Source organism: Vipera ursinii (assembly GCF_947247035.1).
Source record: "Vipera ursinii genome assembly, chromosome: 14".
In the NCBI taxonomy this organism is placed as follows: Eukaryota; Metazoa; Chordata; class Lepidosauria; order Squamata; family Viperidae; genus Vipera; species Vipera ursinii.
Genome location: NC_139527.1, coordinates 1,196,165 through 1,217,770, shown reverse-complemented (window position 1 = coordinate 1,217,770; position 21,606 = coordinate 1,196,165). Strand labels below are relative to the sequence as shown.

Here is a 21,606-nt window from a genome sequence, read left to right as displayed (position 1 = left end):
CTCGCCGCCGCCGCCGCCGCCGCTCCTGCCGCCGGCCGCTCCGGGAGAGACGAGCGAGGTCAACTCCGCCTCCGCGCCGGCCCGGGGCCCGTCTGCGCTCCTCAGCATCCGGGCCTCCAAGGACCCCGCCCCGCGCGGCCCTCATTGGCGGCGCGTCCCACCTATTTACATACCCTACCCCGGGAAGGGCAGCGATTCGCCCGGCTCGGCTGTCGCTCTCGCGGCCTGCCACTCGCGTCTCGGACTACCGGCCCCGGCGTGCTGCGCGGCCGAGGAACGGCCGGCTTCCCCCGCGTTCGGGCGGCGCAAGTCCTGCCGGGAAGTGGTGTTTCTTCCCGAGCGGAGCACGTGCGCGGCTCGGAGCGGGTCACCTTCTCCCCTGCCGAGCGGGAGGCAGGGGAGCAAAAGGGAAAGCGGGTCGGCTGGGGAATTCTGGGAGTTGAAGTCCATATATATCTTAACGGTTGCTGAGATTGGGACACGCTGCACAAGAGGTTGTCGGCCGGGGGCGTTTTCCTCCCACAGTTGTAGAAAAAAATCAAGCTTTCAAAAGGAAAAGCAAGGAAATCCTGTCCTGCTCATTTCTGCTCCATTCATCTTATGCATATTTACTCAAAAGGAATCCCGCTAGACTCAGTTAGCTTTCCTCAGGGAACACTTGGGAGGGATGCTGCCGTACGTTGAAAGCTGCCCTCTCTACCCTGCCTGCATTTCTGTCCCTAAGGGACTCTTACTCTCCGTCTCAAAAGACGCCTCGTTAATTAAACATGGCATTTCAATCTAATTCTTCTATATATAGTTTTTTAAGGATGCTTGGAAGTCAGTGAAGGCCTCCTTTGAGTTTTCTTATGGGAAGAATTCCAGAAGTACCATTGCGTCAGATTCTTGCAACCAAGATGCTAGAGAACTAAATGATAAACTGGTTTGCTTGTTGTGGCTAGGCAGAATGTAGAAATCCCAGTTGTTACAGTCTCTTGTTCAAGAAACTCTGGTTTATTGCAAGGTATACCTCTTTGCATGATGGCAGGGCGGGGGGGGGGAGCAGGAAATGAGATAGAGAAGGGAACTTTTGACGAGGGCAGATGTGCCAATGTGTTAAACTTCTCATCAGGCATTGCTAAATTATCTTCCTTTTAAAACACAGACATAAACAAAAGCATGGCGAGATCTGCCAGGGACTAAGTACAGACGATCTGGACAGACGGAACAAACAGGCTAAGCCAATGGAAGAATGACACATGCTTTGCTTTGCCTCGATTTAGAAGGAGGGGGAATTCTCGGTGGCACCCAAAGACTGCACGATTTTGCAGATTTTGGAAGAAGGGATGATGGTTTAATTGGCTCAGGAAAGCCACCAAAACAAAAAGATAAGAGGGGCCAAATGCTTAACGGAGGCGATGGGTGCCCAGATTTCTTTTGGCAGGACGGGGCAATACAGGAGAGCATTTTTGCAGTCGCAGTGCCAACCTCCTCCTCCTCCTCATTTTGAAAAATAGCATCTGGAAGTTGATAAAGTTTTTACCCAAGAAGAGATTGGGTAAAATCAAGTATGGTGAAATCCATAGTTGATCTGTTTCCATTCAGGTGCGGCCTTCCTGCTCCTTTGCATGCCGCTTGCAAGCCAGAGGAAGACTGAAATCCCGCCTCACCCTTTTCTAACCCCCACAGATATTTAATCAGATCCATCTCAGCATTCTTCTTCAGCCTCAATAGCCGCTCCTGCCATTCTCTAATTGCAATGATCGTCTCTAATGGTTTCTGGATTCTTTCTCTTAACAATGGAACGATCGATGTCTGAAAACGCCCTTTGTTCTTCATTTGGAAACCATTAAAAAAAAGAAGCACAATCTTCACTACAGCTTTCTCAGCTCTAAGCACAGAGACCTGGGAGTCTTATTACCTTCAGCATTTCCCAACCTTAGCATCCGTAAGACGTGTGGACTTCAATTCCCAGGGTTCCCCAGCACCCACTGAGTTGAAGTCCACACGTCTTACAATTGGCAAGGTTAGGAAACCTTGTTTTAGAGGCTTGAGCCTCCTTTTCCTCTTCCTTAAGCCATGAATCAAAGGCAAGCCTGGCCTGCTTCAAGCCTGCCTGTACTATGGGCTGCAAGCCTTTTACAATCAAATTGTGACTTTTTTAAAAAAAGCCCAGTGCAGCTCCGATATGCAACATTCCTAGCAAAGCAAAATGTTGTTTTCCAGCCAGCAATGTGGACTTTGAATAGGGAGGATTCTCCTGCAGCGTCACCAAAGACGTGCCCTTTGCTCCTTGGGGGGGGGGGCAGTTGGAGAGGATCAGAGAACGTTTCAGGCCAATTGGTTTGACAAAGGAGTATTACTCTTTGCATACATGTCCTCGCATTACGACCGCAGTTGAGCCCAAATTTTTGTTTTTGCTAAGTGAAACATTTGTTAAGTGAGTTTTGCCCCATTTCACGACTTTTCTTGCCCTAGCTGTTAAGTGACTAAGAGAGTTAAGTGGACCCAGCTTCCCACTGACTTTGCTTGTCAGGAGGTCGCAAAAGGGGAGCCCGTGACCCCGAGACGCTGCAACCATCATAACTATGAACCAATTGTTGGGCATCCGAATGGAAACCACATGACCATGGGGATGCTGCAGTGGTCATAAGTCTGAAAAACGGTCCTAAGTCACTATTTCAGTACCATTGTAACTCTGAATGGTCGCTAAATGAACTGTCACTACCTGTGTTGTATACTCATTAGGCATAATATCACAATGAGCAGCAAACTTCTACTTGTTTGAGGTTATAAATGAGGTTATAAATCATCCACTCCTAAGATTCCAGGCAATTTGCAATGACACGAATTGCATAAATCAAATCTCTCCAGATGTGTGGGACTACAATGCCATCATTCCCCAGTGCACATTCCTGATAAACCCACAAGTGTTACACAAGCACAGCCGCCTTCTTTTCTGCTACTTTCTAGAGCAAAGTGTCTCAGCCTCAGCAGCTTTAAAATGTGTACTTCCCAGAATTCCCATCTCCTTGGGGAATAGGGCATTCTGGGAGTGGAAGTCCACGCATCCTAAAGCTGCTCGTATTTGCTATGAGGAAGTATACCTCTGGATGTGAAGGTTTTTATATGGCTGTGCTTGCCAACAGCCCTCCGCAGTCCTTCATCCACCTTATCTTCATTTTAATTTCGGGTCACAGTGATTTTGTCACAGCAACAACATCTGAAAATCTGGAAGGAGGGAGGTATTAGCAGTGAAGATATTTGGCTGAACTTCTTATAGTAATGAAAGATTCTTGATTAAGAACAGCCTGCTCCGTGGGGATCCTAATAATATAAGTTCTGGTTGCTTCATACTCATTTTTTGAGATTTTGGAAAGTCTAAGGCTGATTTACATAACCACATACTGAGCTTGTTAGTCATTAGACTCACAGACCAACTGTGCACATGTGTGTGTGTGTGTGTGTGTGTGTGTGTGTGTGTGTGTCTCAAACCTGACCAAACACAAGTAGTTAAGTGTACTTCTGTAAAATGTGCAAAAGTAGCTTGTTAAATAATGACAAAGATTGATGCGAGATAAAAAAGTGTTTTTTTTCAAATGAGAAGTTTGGGGTTCATTATAGATGAATTCTTGCTTGGTTAGGAATGAGTCATCAGCTCACACTTGTGCCAGATTTGGAAGCTGTGGAAAATTTGACATTTGTACATAAGCTGAAACTTTTTTAAAAAGTTTCCTCATTTTGTTCCTATGCAGTGGGTATTTGCTAGCTTTCTTATGACTGTCAAAATACCTTCTGGTACCATACTCCCTCTGCTGCTCAAACGGTGAAGTTAGAGTCAGGAAAATTAAACGCTCCCTCTTGGGACCTTGATTGACAAAGGGAATTTTTCATTTAGTAACCAGAGGAACATTTAATTTAATTTTACAGTGTAGAAGCCCCTGGCTGCACAAGATTCTGGATGGCTTACAGTTTTGAAAGCAAGAACAATCAAGAAAGTCAGAGATATTCAGCTAAAACAATCCATGACCAATGACAACTCAACACCACTGTATCCAAAGACTTGGGAGAATAGCCACGTTCTTAGCCATTTTCTGAGCATCATTGGGATGGGAGCTATTCAGAGGACACTGTTCCAGACAGCAGCTGCCCTTCAAGTCCAGCCACTCAGGTGCTAATTGAGCTTTCCAAAAACCAAAACACAACTTTAAGGGGTCCCTGAGTGCTCTGAGTTTGGTTGTTTTCTTGCAGATGTTTCATTACCAAACTGGACAACATCACATCAGTGCTAAAAGAATGGGGTTTATAAGGAGGAGGAGGAGAACCGTGGGGTTCTTGATGCTCTCTGAACTTGGTTATTTCCTTACAGACATTTAATAACCAAACTAGAGAACATCAGCGCATGGACTCATTTCATCTCTGAGCTACAAATATTTCCTTCTGTAAGGATCACAACTTTAAGTCCCATGTTGGCTGGGGAATTCTGGGAGTTGAAGTCCACAGGTCTTAAACTTGGGCTGGCCAAGATTGGACACCCCCACTTAGACTTTTGAGTGAGCAGTTACTGTTTTTTAACAATATCTCTGCCTGTAACTCCTCCATTCTTGTTGAAGCCTCTCACAGCCCCATCGTGTCCCCCAGACTTGATAACACGAAGCCTGGTGCTGTCAGTTGAATAACATAAAGCAGAATTACTGGGTTCCTTGTGGGAAGTGGACCAAAAGCTGGTGAGACTACAAGTCCCAGAATTCCTAACAAGGAAAAAAATGCTTCTGGAGGGGGGGGGCTAAACGTCAAGCCGTTCCCTGGCAACGCCTTCCCGACATGCTTCGAGCGCAGTTCACCCGCCCATGGCCTCCTAGAGCTCCGAAGGCTCCCAGCGTACCTTGTGCGTCTCCATGGTTACCAGCGCCGGGCGTCCAACTGAGGCCTAGGCCGCTGCGGCCTGGCAGGCGGGATGAGGCGTCCAGGCGGGCCGGCATCGCCGCTTCTACTCAGGCGCTCCGCTTTGTTCCTGTTGCTGCTGCCGGGGGTTTGCCCGTCCACGGACGGGCCGACGAGCGAAGCCCCTCCGTCCACCAGTCCGGGCGGAAGCACCGTGGCGGGGTCGACAACAGAGCCCCCTCCTCCTTCGCCCCTGAGCCAGGCGATCTCGACGGCGGGCGCCGTCGAGGCATCCAGTCCGCCTCTCACCTCTTCCCAAACGCCGCCTCGTGTCGGCCCGTGGCCGGCGCCCGTGACCAAGGGTGGGTCTCCTGTGGGACTGATGGAGCCTCCGTGGACAGGAGCAGTCATGCCGGACTCCTGGACGGGCGCTTCCGGCAGAGAGGCGAAAGAAGCTGGCGGGAGGAGCGGAGGGGTCTGGCTGTCCCTTCATAGGATGGCACGGCAGACTACAGTTCCCAGCATCCTAGGCCATAGGAAGCGAGCCCTAAGGATTATGGGAGTTTATTTTATTTATTTGCTAAATTTATTTGCCGCCTAGGTTGCCATGGGGCTACTCTTGGCGGCTTGCAAGAATAAAACGGAAAAATTATAAAAAGCGTAAAGATAACAATACCAAAGGAATAAAACACTAAAAATAAGCAATGGAAGCACAATAATATGACTTTTAAAAAAACAAAACCTTAGTTGTCGGTCATTGACATCTGGCGCTCTGCCAGAGCAGCCTTATCTATGGCCCTATTTCCATAGTTTTTCTCCTTGGTAAATTCCAGATTTATATGGCTATAAGAAAAGAACCCTTGATCTGAAATTATTTTCGTCCAATTGCTCTGAATTAAAATAGTTCATGCAAAATGATTTTTACTGTTTTTGGCAGTCGGGAGGTGGGGCATGTATATTTAATAAATTATGGTTCATTGCACAGTCAGCCAGATGTTCAGTCTTAATGTGACATTTTAATCCACCTATCGAGAGACCTTTCGAGGACCCGGAATAAGCAGATGTTTTTTGATGGTGTCAAAAGGTGTCATCATGGGATGTCAGCTGTTCTAAGTCAATCTGCCTTTTGCAATTGATTGATGAGATTTGTCAGTGCTGATGGCATTCAAGGGGTGCTCCAGATGTTTTGAAATTGCATTCAGGGTTATTATTATTACTTAACTATTCACTACCATTGTTGTCCCATCTTTTTTTCAGTGATTGAGCTCTGCGCCTGTGACCTGCTGGAGGATCAATGTGACATAAACTGTTGTTGCGATCCTGTTTGCACGGCTGCGGATTTCAGTGTTTTTACCGCATGTTCCGTTCCCGTTGTCACGTAAGTGCACATGCTATAGACTGACGCAAATATGCATTTAGATGTTTCCACAGAGATCTCTAATGCACTCTGTTTGAACTTGCCACATCAGAATAGCAAATTGAGGATGCCGCTCCTGCTGCAATGTCTCTCGAGATTAAAAAAAATGTATATTAATAGAATGAAAATAGGATGTGGTTCAAATAAGCAGCTTTTGAAGGGGCACAGTCTTCTCTAAAATAGTCCCAGTGCAGAATACAGAGGGCAGAGGTGTTTCATTAAAAGCTTTACTGAGTCGCAGAGCCTGTGAAGTGAAAAAGCAGGGTGCTGGGAGAAAGCTTTTCTTAACCTGTGAGACTTGCTTGCAGAGAGGTTTTTGCAGCTAGGTATATAGCGGATTCGATCATTTGAACACTGCAAATTTGCTAAAGTCTGCATTAGCACTTTACACAACAGAATTGCCACTTGCTTGCATTTCTGTGCCCAATTTAATGTCCCTGGTTTCAAAAACAACAGTGGTAGAGTATTTTTGCTACTTCTCCATATTAGAACAATACCTCCATGGCTATCAAGATATTTTTAGGGGTGCATTTTTGAATACTGTGTGCACTATTAGTAACCCATTACAATCTGCATCGTGCTTTATTGTTATTTGTTCTGTAGGCCATTTCCTTTTTGGCAGCCTAACCACTCTCCTTTCCACAGCTTCTTTCACCTCTGTTGTTCTTATGCATTGTGAACTTGACAACTAAATTAAACCTTTTGTGGATTAGCAATGTCCTATTTAAATATCAATATGCCAGCGAGTTTCCTGTTGCAGCTTCCCAAGACAGATTTTGCAGCCCTTTCTACAGACCCATCTCTACTTCACAGGCCTGTTCAAACCACTGGCTTCATTTAACCAACTGCTTTCTTTTCCCTCACAACACCTCACCATGTCTCCTTGCAGAAAATTGTCCTCAGCTCTTTGGAACAAGAATTGTGCCACCCCAGGGATTAATCCTGGCTCTTATTTGCGCCCAGTGCCAATTGCCACCTATACTCAGTATTTTGAGAACAGATATGCCAGAGACAAAGCTGACTACTAGATGAATTTTTACCTATGAAATCAAGTACCCACCTTATCAATAGAGAGGCACAGATTGGTTGCATGCATAGGTTTCTGGAAGATGCAGCTGAATATTTGACACCTTCTTTTTACATTGTGTAAAATATTTTTAAAAGCCCTTTTGTGCTACTGACCGTTTGCACATGGCAGTTGGATTTCAGAGGGTTTTTTAAATCATTTATGTGCCTTGTTTCAACAACCATTTTTTCCTCCATGTAGGAAAAAAGGCATTCCTGTATGTAAAAAAGGTTAAATGTTGACAAGCTTCTCTTTTCTCTAGAGGTGACAGGCATTTCTGCAAGCAAACAGAAGCCCGCTATTCAATAGATCAATCAGTTCAGCCTCCAGAAAGGCTATTTCAGCTAGTTGAAAAAGTCAACCCTTCTGTGTTCTGCCTTCAGACCTCCAATTGTAAGTAGAACAAAATTAAGCCTTGCTGAATAGTCACTCTAAGGATAAGCAGACTACTGGGGTAGGATTGGGGTGTGTGTGTGTGTGTGTGTGTGTGTGTGTGAAAACACAGTCACTTGTTGAGGTGGGTGCCCATCTAGATCAGGAGTCTCCAAGTTTGGCAACTTTACAACTTGTGGATTTCATCTCCCAGAATTCCTCAGCCAACCAAGTTTGGAAACCATATGAAATATTTAATTCCAATAAAATGGGTTTTTGTTCTAATCCCGTCCATGACTTGCAACATCAATATAAATTCTATATAGTCTGCCCCCATTCTGAAGCTTTGAGTTAAGCCCAAAGATGAACCTTTATTGTTGCAGTGTGATTCCTTTCATTTTTGAAGAGAGAAAGGCAGCCGTGGGTAGCAATTAAGATGTTGAACAAGTAGCGAGGTTTTTTTTCCCCCATATGACCACAATGCTCGGGATGCGCAGGGATCTAGTTCTGAAATGCCCCGATGCATTTACTCAACTTCTGAAACTTTTTTCTTTTTCTTTTCTTTTCCCAGATAAAGCTGGCTTTTCCTTCCAAGCTCCAGAAATACCCACTCTGCAGAATTTCGATAGGCTCCTTCAAGAATTTGACAGGGGCAGCTTTGCTACTGGAAAGGAACTAGCACCGGAAGCAGAGTCACAGACACCACCGCGAGAGGCTGGTGCAAACGACGCCAGCAGATACAAAGTAAAGAGACCCTCTTTGCACATCCTCTCTCTTGAAGCCACATGAGATTGTTGTCCAGGGGACAAATGCAGCGGCCTTAAACTTTGTCTAAGCCAGGAGTCTTCAAACCCAGCCCTTTTGTGACTCGTGGACTTCAACTGCCTGGCTGAGGAATTCTGGGAATTGAAGTCCATGAGTCATAAAAAGGCCGGGTTTGAAGACCCTTGGTCTAAGCAGTTTCCCACAGCCTGATCATCAGGATTGGGGAGGGCCAAGCAAAAGCTTCCCAGGGATGAACAGTGACCAAGTGTCTTCTTCCTGGTAGAAAATGAAGCTTGTTTTCTTTTCCTTTGGCAGTTTAAGGATCTCATTCAGACAACCAACGGCGTTCTGAGGCTGCCTGCTCCACTTTTTTCCCATTGTGCTCATGAGAATCCTGCAGGTCAGAGAACAGCTTCTTCTTTCTAGAGCAAATTTTTCTTTGAAGGACTAGTGTTTCTAAGAGTTCCAGGCCAGCTTTGAAGCACAGACCTGAATCTCTGCATACTTAGTGGATATCAGTAAAACACAAACGTGAGATAGGGGCTTAGTTTTCTGAGCTGTAGGCAGAAGATCCTGGGATTGATAAACTACACCTCCGTTTCATCTCTGGTTCAGGTTGACACCCAAGTTAGAGTATCCTTATTACCACAGCCATCATCCTCAGCTAGATGGGGCTGAGGCCTGATATGAGGAACGGAGGTTTGGATGAGACAATGTCAAATGAGTCGTCTTTTATCATAAGTTTCTAACCTGAATTAATCTTAACTTCCTTTGGTGCCTCTGGAGCCCAAAAGTAGAACATTTTCTAAGTAAACAAGGGGGAGCGTGTGTACATTAATACTGGCCACAAGGAGAGAGTTGTAGAAAAGGCAGCTTGTTGCAATGGAGCCCAGTCTTAAGCCAAGCTTTGCTGGGCTTTTGATTTAGTCCCTCAAATGGACGTAGTCTTCACCAAACTGAAGATTTCCCTCTGACTCCTCCTCTTTGCTCCTTTCTCCAGGCTTCTTAATGGCCCAGGTTGAAAAATGCAACACGGTGATCAACATGGAGGAGTGTGCCGCCCTTTCCGAACTCAGCATGCTGTTTTACACCAATTTTAGCATCTTGGCGGTAAGCGCTTATTTTGGGAGCCTTCAGAGCGCACTAAACAAATGGAAGGGTGGGATGTGAAGTCAGAACTGCTGGTTTATTTGTCACTCAGAGAGAAAAGAGTTTTCTGGCACGGATGCCCAGAGGTTGGGACAAGACCGAGCAGCTTGTCCTTTGCACAATATGTGGCAATGCTTCAGCTGACTTCTTTTCTTATTCCCATTAGGTACCAAATTCCAGCCGCACAGTAAGTTTGATTTTAATTCCGACTTTGAGCCATTTGCGATGCATCTGTAGGCAGATTGTACTTAATGATACTCAATGGCAACTCTCCCATTATAATTAAGAAATAACGGGGCGGCTGTCGCTAGGTGGATCTTCCAAGTGACATCTCTGTTTTTGTGGGTGAATTTGAAAACCGTTGCGAAGCAGAGTTGCTTCCTGGGAAGCAGGCAGGTGCAGGCCAAGGATGCGTCTGGATGGGGCACAGGAGACAGAGCAGCTGGTGCTTCTCTGCTGCCTTTGCTTCCTGGGGGGAAACGGAAACTAATCAGCCCTCTGTTTGATCTTATTAAGATTTTTCTTACAGTGCATAATGAGTAAAATTTTACCTTAAAACATTTCACCCATTCCAGAGCAAAAAACACTTCCCAAGATAGGGTTTTTTTTTTAAAAAGGAGTATGTCAATTTTTCCTTGAACACTGTCAGTTTGCATAAGAGGATAAGGGGGAATATATATATATATATTTTCCAGATAAATTTCCCTGCTCTTTCCTGGGGCTTTTGGGTCACCAGTGTGTATGTGGTTCAATTCGTATATTATGCTAACCTGTGGTTTAATCATAGTTTGAACAAACTACACCCTAGGCCTAAACCACCAGCCGTAGTGTCTGAATCCTGCCTGTGTTCAAATTAAACTTGTACAAAGTGGTTGTTCCTTATGAATCTTTTCAGGTTAACGTCACCATCCAGTCCATCACGGTTCAGACGCCAGAGGGACTGCGCACTCGCCTGGCTGATGCAGATCTTGTGTTGCTCCCTGTGTCAAAGGATCAGTCGTGCAGCAATCTTGTTCTTGAGGTAAGCAGCCCTCGCCGTCTCGTTTCAGGCCTTTATTCTGGTAATAGGTTTGGTTTTTACACTGAGAGCCATACAAAAGCCAGGCGTTGCGAGCCACCTAGAGTGGATTTGGAGTTTGGGCAACACATAAGTCAAATAAAGTAAATCCCCCTTGCTTTGCAGGCCAGTTACCTCATTACCTTTACTGAAGCAGGTGAAATCGTGGGGGCAGCCGTCTCGCTGGTTCTGGGGACAGTTCACATCAGCGCTGCTTTTCTGCAGCAAACCTTTGCTGTCCGTTTCGTACAGGTAACTCCTAAATTATGTGAATTTTGAATCTCCCCCAGAGCACTGGAAACTTTCTCAAAAGGAAGGGGGAAGCGTCCTTAAAGATTTATATTTAAATTCCAGCTCTCTTTCTTTACTGCAGGTCATTGGAATAATAATAGCTACTAATTTGCAACATTTATGTGTGTTTTTTTCCCCTTTTTTAATAGCAAGATACTCAGCCTGTTCCTTTCAGTGGAAGCCCAGGTTATCTTGTTGGGTTACCCATAAGAGCTGGATTTAGATCAACTGGATATCCTTTTTTCCTCCATTATTTAAGCAAAATTCACCCTGGGAAATGGGCGCTGCAAAAGTCATAAGCGTGGGAAAATGATCATCAGTCACTTTTTTCAGTGCCATTGTAACTTCGAACAGTCACTAAATGAATCGTTGTAAGTTGAGGATGATCCGTGTAGCTGGTATTGCGAAGCTGAGCTCAGCTTTTGTTTCTGGACCAGTTCTGCCACTTCTTGTGCCTGTCCTGCCACAACTCCTATATTGTGCAAATCCAACTAACTGGGGCTAATTCAGTAATCCATGATTAAAGAAACCACAGCTCTTCGCCAAAGCTAAGCCGGGCTGCTGCACCTAAACCTTGTTTTTCCTTCACTCGCTCGCATTCACCCCTGGTGTCATTCAGAGTTTGAACGAAGGAAGCCAGCTGACCATGATGAAAAGCACCACAGCCCAGGACTGTTTCCGGGCGGAAGGGAGCCGAACCCCAGTACTGTTTGGGTACAATATGATGTCTGGATGCAAAGTGCGGTAAGGCATAAGCCTACTATCTTTATGACATGTTGTCTCCCCTCCTTACTTGGATGCTGGGAAGGCGGATGTGTAGTTCACTGCCCACATTGGGGAAGACTCCTCCATCTTTCCCCTGCTTATTTCTGACTCCAGACATTGCCATGGCAGTTATTGGTAACCTCATCCCAACTTTTAAAAGAACACAAGCCTGCTGTTGCTTAGCTTTTCCACAGGCAGATTTATATAAAGTTACGCAGACACCCACCCCAGGGTTGCTGATGGCAATTTTCTTTCTTGAAGAATTACCAACAGTGTCGACTGTACGCTTCTGGCTCCAGAGCTCCTAAGGGTGTTGAAGGGCCAAACCTTTCCAGACTTTGTGGCCTCTTTTGGAGATTCCTTGCCTCAGAATGGACCAGACTGGGTTGAAATCTCTTACAATTCCACCAAACCGGTAAGAAGTCAGACTAACCCTGGCTAACATCTGGGTGGATGTTTTCTTTACCCCAAGAACCATCCTGGAAGAGAAACACTATCCCAAGACTATTTTGGGGGATGCCGATAAGACTATGGAACAGGATATATGCTATGTAGGCAAAATAAAAAATAAATAATAATCCAGAACACTGCACAAAAAGCTGCTGGGAAATTTACTGATGTCCCCACGCAGTTTGGGTGCAGCTTTCATTCTTATCCAACAATTTTATGCACTCTCATAGATGACTCAAATGCTCCAAGGCCTGTTTATGGGACAAAGTGCAGTAGGTGACATCCTGCATGCTTAGCGGGGGGGGGAAGAGGAACGGGGTGGTGGTGGTGGCTCCCCCTCATGCAAAGCGGGGCTTGTGACGGAAGAACGTCTGACTGTTTCAGGCCACCTGTGAAATCCCGGTGTCCTTTGAAATGGAAGTGAAGTGGACTAAATACGGCTCCTTGGTTAACCCCCAGGCTAAAATCGAGAGCCTCACGGTGATCGTCACAACGGCTGCCTTACCCAAGGTGGGTGGGGATCTTCTGTGAAGGGAGGGGATGGAAGAACACTGGGAGCTTATTTTTAACTTGGCGCACTCATTCCGTGATCGCAAGGTAGTGTCTGTGGGTGTTAAGACATCTGCCTAATAAAACTGCCTTTCTCTTCTGAAGGGGGTAACCTTGGCACCTTGCAGCATGGCTGGCTGGGGAATTCTGGGCACTGAAGTCTCTCTCTCTCTCTCTCTCTCTCTCTCTCTCTCTCCCTCTCTCTCTCTCTCTCTCATCTTGCAGGTCGATTCAGGAAGTGAAAGCATCGTCCAGATACTCAGCTCTGTTTCCTTTGTTGATATCTCTGCCGCTGCCCAGCCAGGATACAAGGCCTGGCCCACCATTGAGGCCCACCTGCCCTTTGATTTTTTCTTCCCTTTTGTTTAAAACCACCTGCAGAAAATCCAAAGACACCAGCTTCGTTTTTTAAAAAGTGGGAACTTTTCTTCAGATCCACGCTGAAGTTGAAAACAGTTGTTGCATCAACATGAGCGGAGGCCAAAGCCGTTTCTGCCAGCATCCACTTCCGGAGGTCTCCCAACTGGAATTAAGAGGGAGGAGTTTGGTGGAAGACTGTCTTGCTGCTGCTGCTGCTAGTTCACGAGCGAAGGTGGACCGAGGCACGAGAGAGACATGCAGATGGGAAGGCTGGGAGTTGAAATCCATGCCTTCAGCCGGCCCCAGATTGGAGAGCTTTGCTTGCTGTGCCCAGGATCGAGTATAATGGGGTCTTCAGGAACATAAGATCATGCAATAGTTAATGGAGCCCATATGTCAGACGCTCAAAAGGGCACAAGAAAAATAAAAGAATTCTGAAATGGGGGGGGGGCAAGGGAGAAGGATGTTGCCCTGTGCATTAGAAACCTCTTCCGGCTGCTACAGCTGTAGCTTTTGTGAATTATCGGAGGCCCCCTCTGAATATGGATTTGAATTTATTACATTATTTCCAGTAAGTCTTGCGAAACTGTAGAGCTGTACAGGAAAGAACGGCACAGGTCATTTTAGAGCGCTGAAGCTGTTCTACCACTCTGGGTCTCCCAAAGAGATCTAGGGCAGCTAAGTGCCCTCCACCCCCACCCCCCAAGCATGACTAGGGGGAGGGCAGCAGGCAGTGTCCACTCTATCTGAAGGGCATCAGCCTTGGAGGAAAGGAGCCGGTGCTGAGTAATGTGCCAAAGGATATTTTTACCAAGGTCACCCTGTAAACGTGAAGTAGCTTCTCGGGGCCGGAGCAGAATCCACAAAAGAGATTGCCCCCCCTCCCCCCAAGGTCCAATTCAGGCATCTTGTTTGGACCGGCTGAGTAGCCCGTGTTGCTTCAAAAGATTGTTCAGCCTTTCAATCTCTGTTTCCTGTTGAAGAAAAAAAAGAAATGGGGTGTGTGTGTGTTTCTTGTGTCCCTCAGGCCTTGGATGCATGTTTTTATCAACAGCCCTTATCCAATTTGGGGGAGAAAAACATGAACAGAAAGAAGGAAAGTGGAATTTAAAAGCTCTGAAGGAAGCCTACGAGCAATTGTCTCTTTAACTATTAAATAAAAACATGACATCTGAATTCTCAGTTTTCCGTATTGATTCTTTTCCTTTCATTTCTTCCTGGCTACATTTTATATTTGATGGGGGGGAAGGGGCGGGGGGGGGCAGGTTCTGGGCACTTCTAAGAGCAGAATCCAAGCTGTGCCCTTAACGTTGGAATAAATTTAGTGGCAAGTAGGCTAGAAATCCTGTCGTTTCAGCCGGGTCAGGGCCACCCTCTTGAAGGAATTAGAAACTTACCTTCTCCGCACAGCTGCCTTCCAGCTGCTGGACTTTGGCACTCAACTGTAAATTGGCTTGCTTCAGTTTGGAGATCTGCTGTTCTGAGCGGGTCTTCACCGATAAGATTATCCCTGCAGATAGAATTGAAGGGCAGAACAGTTCCCTAAACTATCAGCCACTTAAAAATTAGCGTTGCAAAACATTTACAGCAAACCACCTGCTTAGGAAGGCATGGCAGAAAAGGGAACGGAGGGAGGGCTGGGATCCTATAAACATTGACAAACTTGGGAGGCTAACTTAAAACTTTCTAGTTCTCTTATCGGTTCTCAGAAAGAGGGAAAGTAATCAAGGAGAGAACCAACTTAGATCTAAGGAGAAATTTACCGGCAGTGAGAACAATTAACCAGTGCAAGGGCTTTCTTCAGACACTGTGGGCGCTCCAACACTGGAGGTTTTAAAAAGAGATTAGTCAAATTTGTCTGAAATGGTAGGGAGTTTCCCGGTTGAGCAGGGCTTGGACTGGAAGACCCCCGAGGTCCCTTCCAACTTTGTTATTCGGGGGTCTCCCGTGGGATCAGGCCTCTGAGAGCCCACCCATTGAACCAACGGCCTTTGGCAAAGCAGGGGGCGTTGTGTAAAGGCAGCCTTGGTAGACGGGGGAAGTAGGGAAAAAGTTCTGGAGGAGGAGGAGGAAACTCAAAGGGTTTCTGTCATCCTCGGATAAAGAGGACACGGAGTTTAATTCCCATCCTGCTTTCGAGACGTACCGTTGATGATCCTGGCCACTCGCCACAGCCTGAGCAGGATCAGCAGGCCGAGCGCTTCAAACTGATGCTCCTGGAAGAGGACCACGATGTCCAGGATGAAGGAGACCACCACCACCAGGGCGTCCAGCACTTCGAACTTGTGGTGGAAGAACTCCAGGCGGTAGGTGAAGAGCTTGAAGCTGACTTCCACCAGGAAGAGGGACAGGATGGAGAGGCTCAGGTAGTGAAGCACCTGGGGGGGGCACAGAAGGGGCTGAAAAAGCCACCCAGGACACAGCAGGGTGGTGGTGGCGTTGGGGATGACACAAGGCAGGACCCCTCAGGAAGACACAATTGCTCTTTACCATTTTTAACATTATTACGATTAGCCTTGTGCGGGAAGATGTAATGCGTACAGGTAGCCCTTGAATTACGACAACGGAGCCCAGAATTTCTGTTGCTCAGCAAGGCAGTTAAGTCAGTCGTGCCCCATTTTAGGACCTTTTTTTGCCACAGTTAAAGGAACCACGAATCGAGATTGTTAAGCAAATCTGGCTTCCCCCACTGACTTTGCTTGTCCGGTACCCAGCTAGGAAAGTCCCAAGTGGCGATCACGTGACCCTGGGATGCTGCAACTGTCATACGCCAGTTGTCAAGCCCCAAAATTTGGGTCACATGACCACGGGGGTGCTGTTGTAAGTGTGAAAACCAGTCATCAGTCACTACATTCAGTTCAGCATTTTTTCAATCTTGGTCTACAGTTCTGGAGTTTCTCCTTACTTTACCCTGTTTGTTTTCCAATTGTACGGGACGAGAAAAATGTATGTGCTCTTATCCCAACCCGTGAAAAACCTTCAGTTCCGGCGGACTCATTCAAGCTTAGCTTTGCATGAAGGGTTCAAAATCTGCTCTCTCTTCTTTTTCAAATACAGAGAGCCTGGATGCGACTCCCACCACAACCTTCTGGCTGATCTTAAGGCCACTCCTGTCTGGAGAGTCTCCTCCATTCACCCTTCGTTCACCTTTGGTGCAATCTCCTCTTGGTCGGGATGAATGATCTTCAGGTCCAAAAGCAGCTCTCCCAGCACCAGCACCGCATCCAAGATCACCAGGCAAACCACCAGGATCTGGGAGGAAAAGGGAGAGAGCATTCAGGTCAAAACAATAACACATTCTTGGAAACCCATCACCGGATATTGAGGTCGGCTCCCGTTTATGGTAGCAGTGAATATAACCGAAGTCCAACACACAAGTGTTGGCTGGGGAATTCTGGGAGTTGAAGTCCACACATCTTGAAGTGGCCCAGACTGAGAAATACTGGTTAAAGCATTGGACTCCTGACTGGAAAACCAGGAATGGTAACCCAACTCAGATAAACAACCACCCAACCAAGGAACCACCAAGTCCACTCCCATCAACTCTCATCTGACAGGGCAAACCACTAATCTATAGAGTGCAAAGCCTACCCCCTTACTAGCACTGATGATGATACCTAGCTTGGTAATGAGACGTCTACAAGAAAACAGCCAACCTCAGAGAGCAGCAAGGACCCCACAATGATAATAAACCTGATTGAAAAACCATGGGATGCCATAATTTACTTATTTGGTTTGATACGTAAACCAAGACTGGCTAAGCTCACATGGCTAATTATAGCAGAACGTGATTTTTTTTGGTTTTGGACCAGTGCATGGCACAAACCATACCTGGGATTTGGATACCACTGTCCACGAGCTAAGAAACTCTGCAGATCCAATCCAGTGACGATTGACCAACAATCCATGATTAAGACCAAGTGGAACAACACAGCGCCAGAATCAAGTGACAAGGTGGCACTCAGGAATATCAGCATCTCTCTTTGCTCGTGTGACAACCAAACCCTGATGAGGGAGCCCATGGCGACCGTTATCTGAAGAGTCTCCCATCCATACCTGGAACTTGTGGGACTGGAACATCCTCTTCATGACATCTCTGAAGGTTGGACGCCTGGGTGCCGATTCGACTTTCACCGCAACCTCGCTGGCCTTTCCTTCTCCTTCCTCCTCTGTCTCTTCCTCCTCCCATTTCTTGTAGTCGTTGTTCCACTGGGCAGTGTCATCTCCCACCACCGTGAAGTGCTTCAGATACATCGACATGGTGGTGGCTCAAAAGTACATCACCCCCCCGGAGAACAGCTGCAGAAGCAGATCACAAGCCATCCTGGTTAGTCAAGGCTCAGTCAGTCACCTTCCTAGGAATGCATTCACGGACAGATAAAAAGAGGGAGAAAGGAAGAATCATCCAACTAAAATGATCGTTTTTTCAGGGCATACTTGGCACTTTCCGGCGTGACTTAAAAACTTACTTGTTCCAACAGGCCGGCCTGGCCTGACAGCTCTTGGGGTTCATCTGTTTTTAATATTGTTTAACTGTATACATACGTTGCTCTGTACACCGCCCCGAGTCCCTCGGGAGAAGGGCGGTATATAAAACAAATAAAATAAATAAATAAATAAATAAATAAATAAATAAATAAATAAACTTGTGGACTTCAACTCCCTGAATTCCCTAGCCAGCATGGATTTTGGGAGTTGAAGTCCACAGGTCTTAAAGTTGCTGAGTTCTGAGACCCCTGGTTTAGGTTACTGAGTCCAGATCCTTACTCAGTGCAGAAAACCAAATGTAGGGCACCTCCCCAGCAGAGAACAACAACCCAGGCTCTACTCAAAGGCATCCACCCAGAGTCATTGACAGTCAGATAACAGTTTTAACAAATCATCCTCACCATCCCCAGGAAATTTGCTACTTCCCTAATGAACTATTTCTACCCTTGAATCACTATTGAAAAAAGCCCTGGAATTATGTGCCTTTTTAAAAAGAAACCAACCTCTCCTACGGACGCCGCAAAGAGAAATAAAACAAGGGATCCTTTTAGGGGAAGCATTGTGAAAATGCTACCTTTAAGAAGAAGAGAATTAATATAACCACCACACAGGAAGCCAGTCCTGATCCTCAGAGCACCCCCAAAGAGCAGCTCCCCTCTTACCGTGTCTCTTTCTCCGCTGGCCCAGCCTGTTTCTCTTTTGCCAAGGAACCTCAAGCCAAGCCCGAGGACCCCGAAGCCCGCCCCGGAGAGTCGTTGCCTGCCGTGCTAGAGAGACCTTTGCTGGCTTGTAGGAGAGGCAAAGGAGAACAAAAAAACCCCACGTTTCCTGTTTGCTTTATTTTGCATAAGACATTTCTGTCGCAATCCTTTCTGCTGATAAAACTCCGGGAGGGTGAAGGAGAGGGGAAGCCCACCTGGGGTTAGCCAAGCACTGCCATTAGAAAAGTTCTCGGTGTTTGTTGTGGGTACAAACCATGGCTAGGACGGTTCTCCTTGTCCTTGGCTGGGATGGCATCTACGCCACGCATGAGGAACCCCAATGGAAAGCTTCTGCAGAAGGAAGACCCATTGGGAGGGGGCAGGACTTGCTCAAACTAGCCCAAAGTGCAACCGATTGGTTTTACTACGACCTGAGTCAGCTCTGATTGAGAGAAGTAGTTGGCACGGATGTCTGCTCTGTTTATGGTACCATACCGGTCAAATAAATTCCAGTCAATGCTGGTTTATGATCCTGCTGGTAAATAGATTTCAGGTGATTGGAAGGAGGGGTTTGCATGGCTATGCAGAGATCTCCGACCTAATCATAACATCAACTTATCTATTTGCTGCCCAGAAGGGGCTATCGTGAATATTGTCTAGCAACAAACAGCCTCCTTTAGGGGCTGGAGAAAGAGCACCTTGCAAAGCAGCCAGGAAGTCTTTTGAAACACTCAAGGTTATTGCAAAACGCTGGCGTTCTATTTTTAAGCATGAAGAAATATCTCGGATGTTTCTCCCAAAACAACCCGCAAATAGTTTGTTCTTTTTTCACATAGTGGGCCCTGTTCTCCTCTCCTCCCCTCCTACTGAACTTGAACGTGTTGGACCAAACCGATGGGCGGGAACATCAGCTTAGGACAAGCTTACACAACCTGCAATCCTCTCAAACGGTCGTGTAGAAGAGAAAGCGGTGTTGAGTTCAGCCCCGGAAATCAGGATTTTACCTATTTATAGCAGCCAGGTCTCAAAATAAGGCAGCTCCAAAGAAGGAAAGTAATACCTATTTCTTGACTAAACCCAAATTCAAGAACCATCCTAAGCCATTAATCATGGATTACAAACATCAATGGCAAGGTTGACAGCTGGTGCTTAACTCAGAATAAAATGTTGCGGTGTTGTCTACTCCGGGAGTCTCCAATTAGTGCTCTAAGCCCCATGGGAAAAAAAGGGGGGGAGAATAGCTGATGCAGGAGAACATTAAGGTCTCCTGGGCATTAAAAAGCTCCTATTCTGGTTTGCTTGTTTCCTTGGAAAGTTGTAAGATTGACCCCATCCAAACTCTAAAGAAGGGTTAGGGTTAGGGTTAGGGATGAAACCATGTTGCACCTGTCACCTGTCTGGAAAAGTTGGGACTTCACTTTCAAGGAAGACTCTTGGGTCATCTGGCAAACTAAACCAGTTGATTGTGGAGAAATCCTAGCTTCCCACAAACTATCACTTAGCCATCTTTCATTCACCTGGGAAGAGAGGCAGAGGTGCTCTACCCCTCAGTGCTAAAAGGGGGAGGCAAAGAGAGGCAGCCACCTGGTTGATAAGCAATGCTGCCTCCTGGTTTAACTATGGTTTGTTGAATAAGCCACAATTCTCTGCCGAACCCAAGGAAATAGCTAATCGTACAACCTTTGGTCCCTCACAGTCACTATCCTGGGCTGCCTTCCTAGCCTGGCACCTCCACGTTCCAGAATCCCCCAATTTGGGACTCTGAGCCAAAGGCCGGGAGGCATCTTCCCCTGCCTTGTGAGCCCACCTCTCAATTTTGCTGACCAAGCTTTGCTGACCGTAACTTGTTCACGCCAAAACACCTAGAAAAGTCACTGAAGCTTGCTGAAAAATCTGCCTAGTTAAACATTCTCTGTCTTCCACTGAAACCAATTCAAGGGATTTATTTACTTTTCTTGCAAATCTGTCTGCTCCTCCTTCAAGAAAGACCTGTCCCAACTTCTAGGATCTAGAAGACCCCTCCCCAACGACCTTCCTCACATTTCTGCCCTGTAATTTGGGGGCGGGGCCTCTTGCTTGCCCAGAAAACTGTCCCCCCCCCATCCTCAATTAAAATGCCTCTTTTTTTACGCTTTCAGCCATTCTTTGCTCTCCAGGCTTTTTTTGTTTGTTTTTTGCTTTGGCTCAACTCACTTTATCAAATGTTGCACATGACAAAAGATTCCGCTTTTGGGCAATACTTCCCAGGCCTTAAGCCAGCCCTTTGTCATCGACTTGCTTGATAGTTCTGCTAACATCCTGTTGGAGGTCATGTATGTTAACATCCCTAAAGAATCACCCAGCTTCCATCTATATTCTCTGCCCATTCTTTCCCCCCTTTTTTTTTAGCAAACGGCCCTTCGGCAGTTAAAAAGGCAGCCTTTTTATTCTTTATTAATGGTGAAAAAAGTTCCCCTTTCTCTCCTTTGAGAAACAAATTGGGGGCCCCTGTGCCTCTCCCGGGAGGGCTTCATCTGAAAGGCGTCGCCAGAGCAGCTGCGCCAGCGCTGCCTCCGTTGCGGGGGGGTCTCCAGACTCGGCGACTTGCTCTCCAGAGTTGCCCAGCCAGCCAGCTGCTGGAGGGAGAATTCTGGGAGTTGAAGTTCACCAAGTCGGGAGACCCCCCAGGCGGACCGGGCTTCGCCTCGGAGGAGCCGGTTTCGGACGCGGGTCGTCATCCCGCCAGCGGCTCCCTCTCCCCCCCCCGCCCGCCTCCGGGCCCGCATCGGCCGCTTCCAGGCGAGCGGAGGCGGCCTTCGCTCCGTCCGTCAGTCCGGAGTCGGCGGGGTTGTCGCGGAGCCCGCCTCGCCCGCCTCCCTTTGCTCCCCGGCTGCGGAGCGGGGGGCGGGCGGGGGAAGCTCCCCCCAAGCGCGGAGCGGGTCCCGCATCGGGGCTGCGCACCTCGGCGGCGTCCCGGGGCTGCTGGGGGGGGGGGGAAGCGGCGCAGAGGGTCCCCGCCGGGGCTGCCCCTGCCCGGGGCGGCTCCCTCCCCTCCCGGAACCCCCGTGCCGTACCGTGCGGGGCCGCGAGCCGCTCCGGGAGTCCTCGCCCGCTTGCCTGCCTGCCTGCCTGCCTGGCCGGTGGGGCCGCCGCCTCCCTCTGCCGGCCGCCGTCCCCGCCTCCCCCGCCCCATTGGTGCAGAGCGCGCCGTCCGGGTGGCGGAGGCGGCGGCGGGGATCGGGGCAGGGGCTCTGCCGGCGCATCCCGGCGGAAAGGTCGCTCCAGCTCTCGGGGCGAACCCAGGGCAGGGCTGCCTGCCCCGCGGGGCTCCCAG

The 21,606-nt window shown here is 47.6% G+C and overlaps 2 protein-coding genes across 8 annotated transcripts; one reads left to right on the top strand and one right to left on the bottom strand.

Annotated features, from left to right (window-relative positions):
• The first annotated feature begins 4,609 nt into the window (after positions 1-4,609).
• On the top strand, positions 4,610-13,284 carry TCTN1 (tectonic family member 1). 2 transcript variants are annotated; one of them, XM_083373800.1, is made up of 13 exons: positions 4,610-5,225; positions 6,121-6,241; positions 7,609-7,739; positions 8,290-8,462; positions 8,799-8,883; positions 9,484-9,593; positions 9,799-9,819; positions 10,528-10,653; positions 10,816-10,941; positions 11,600-11,724; positions 12,007-12,160; positions 12,580-12,705; positions 13,126-13,284. In XM_083373800.1, the coding sequence occupies exons 1-13, from the start codon at positions 4,937-4,939 to the stop codon at positions 13,186-13,188; spliced, it is 1,650 nt and encodes a 549-aa protein (XP_083229926.1). In that variant the 5' UTR covers positions 4,610-4,936; the 3' UTR covers positions 13,189-13,284. The 2 variants fall into 2 exon arrangements, with proteins under 2 accessions (XP_083229926.1, XP_083229925.1); XM_083373799.1 differs by having other exon boundaries at positions 12,970-13,165.
• On the bottom strand, positions 13,218-21,538 carry HVCN1 (hydrogen voltage gated channel 1). 6 transcript variants are annotated; one of them, XM_083373805.1, is made up of 6 exons: positions 21,347-21,426; positions 17,161-17,403; positions 16,252-16,356; positions 15,251-15,482; positions 14,502-14,614; positions 13,218-14,078 (listed from the first exon to the last, which is right to left on the bottom strand). In XM_083373805.1, the coding sequence occupies exons 2-6, from the start codon at positions 17,362-17,364 to the stop codon at positions 14,004-14,006; spliced, it is 729 nt and encodes a 242-aa protein (XP_083229931.1). In that variant the 5' UTR covers positions 17,365-17,403; positions 21,347-21,426; the 3' UTR covers positions 13,218-14,003. The 6 variants fall into 6 exon arrangements, with proteins under 6 accessions (XP_083229931.1, XP_083229929.1, XP_083229932.1 ...); XM_083373803.1 differs by lacking the exon at positions 21,347-21,426 and adding an exon at positions 18,255-19,180; XM_083373806.1 differs by lacking the exon at positions 21,347-21,426 and adding an exon at positions 18,568-19,180.
• Between the last annotated feature and the right edge of the window lie 68 nt (positions 21,539-21,606).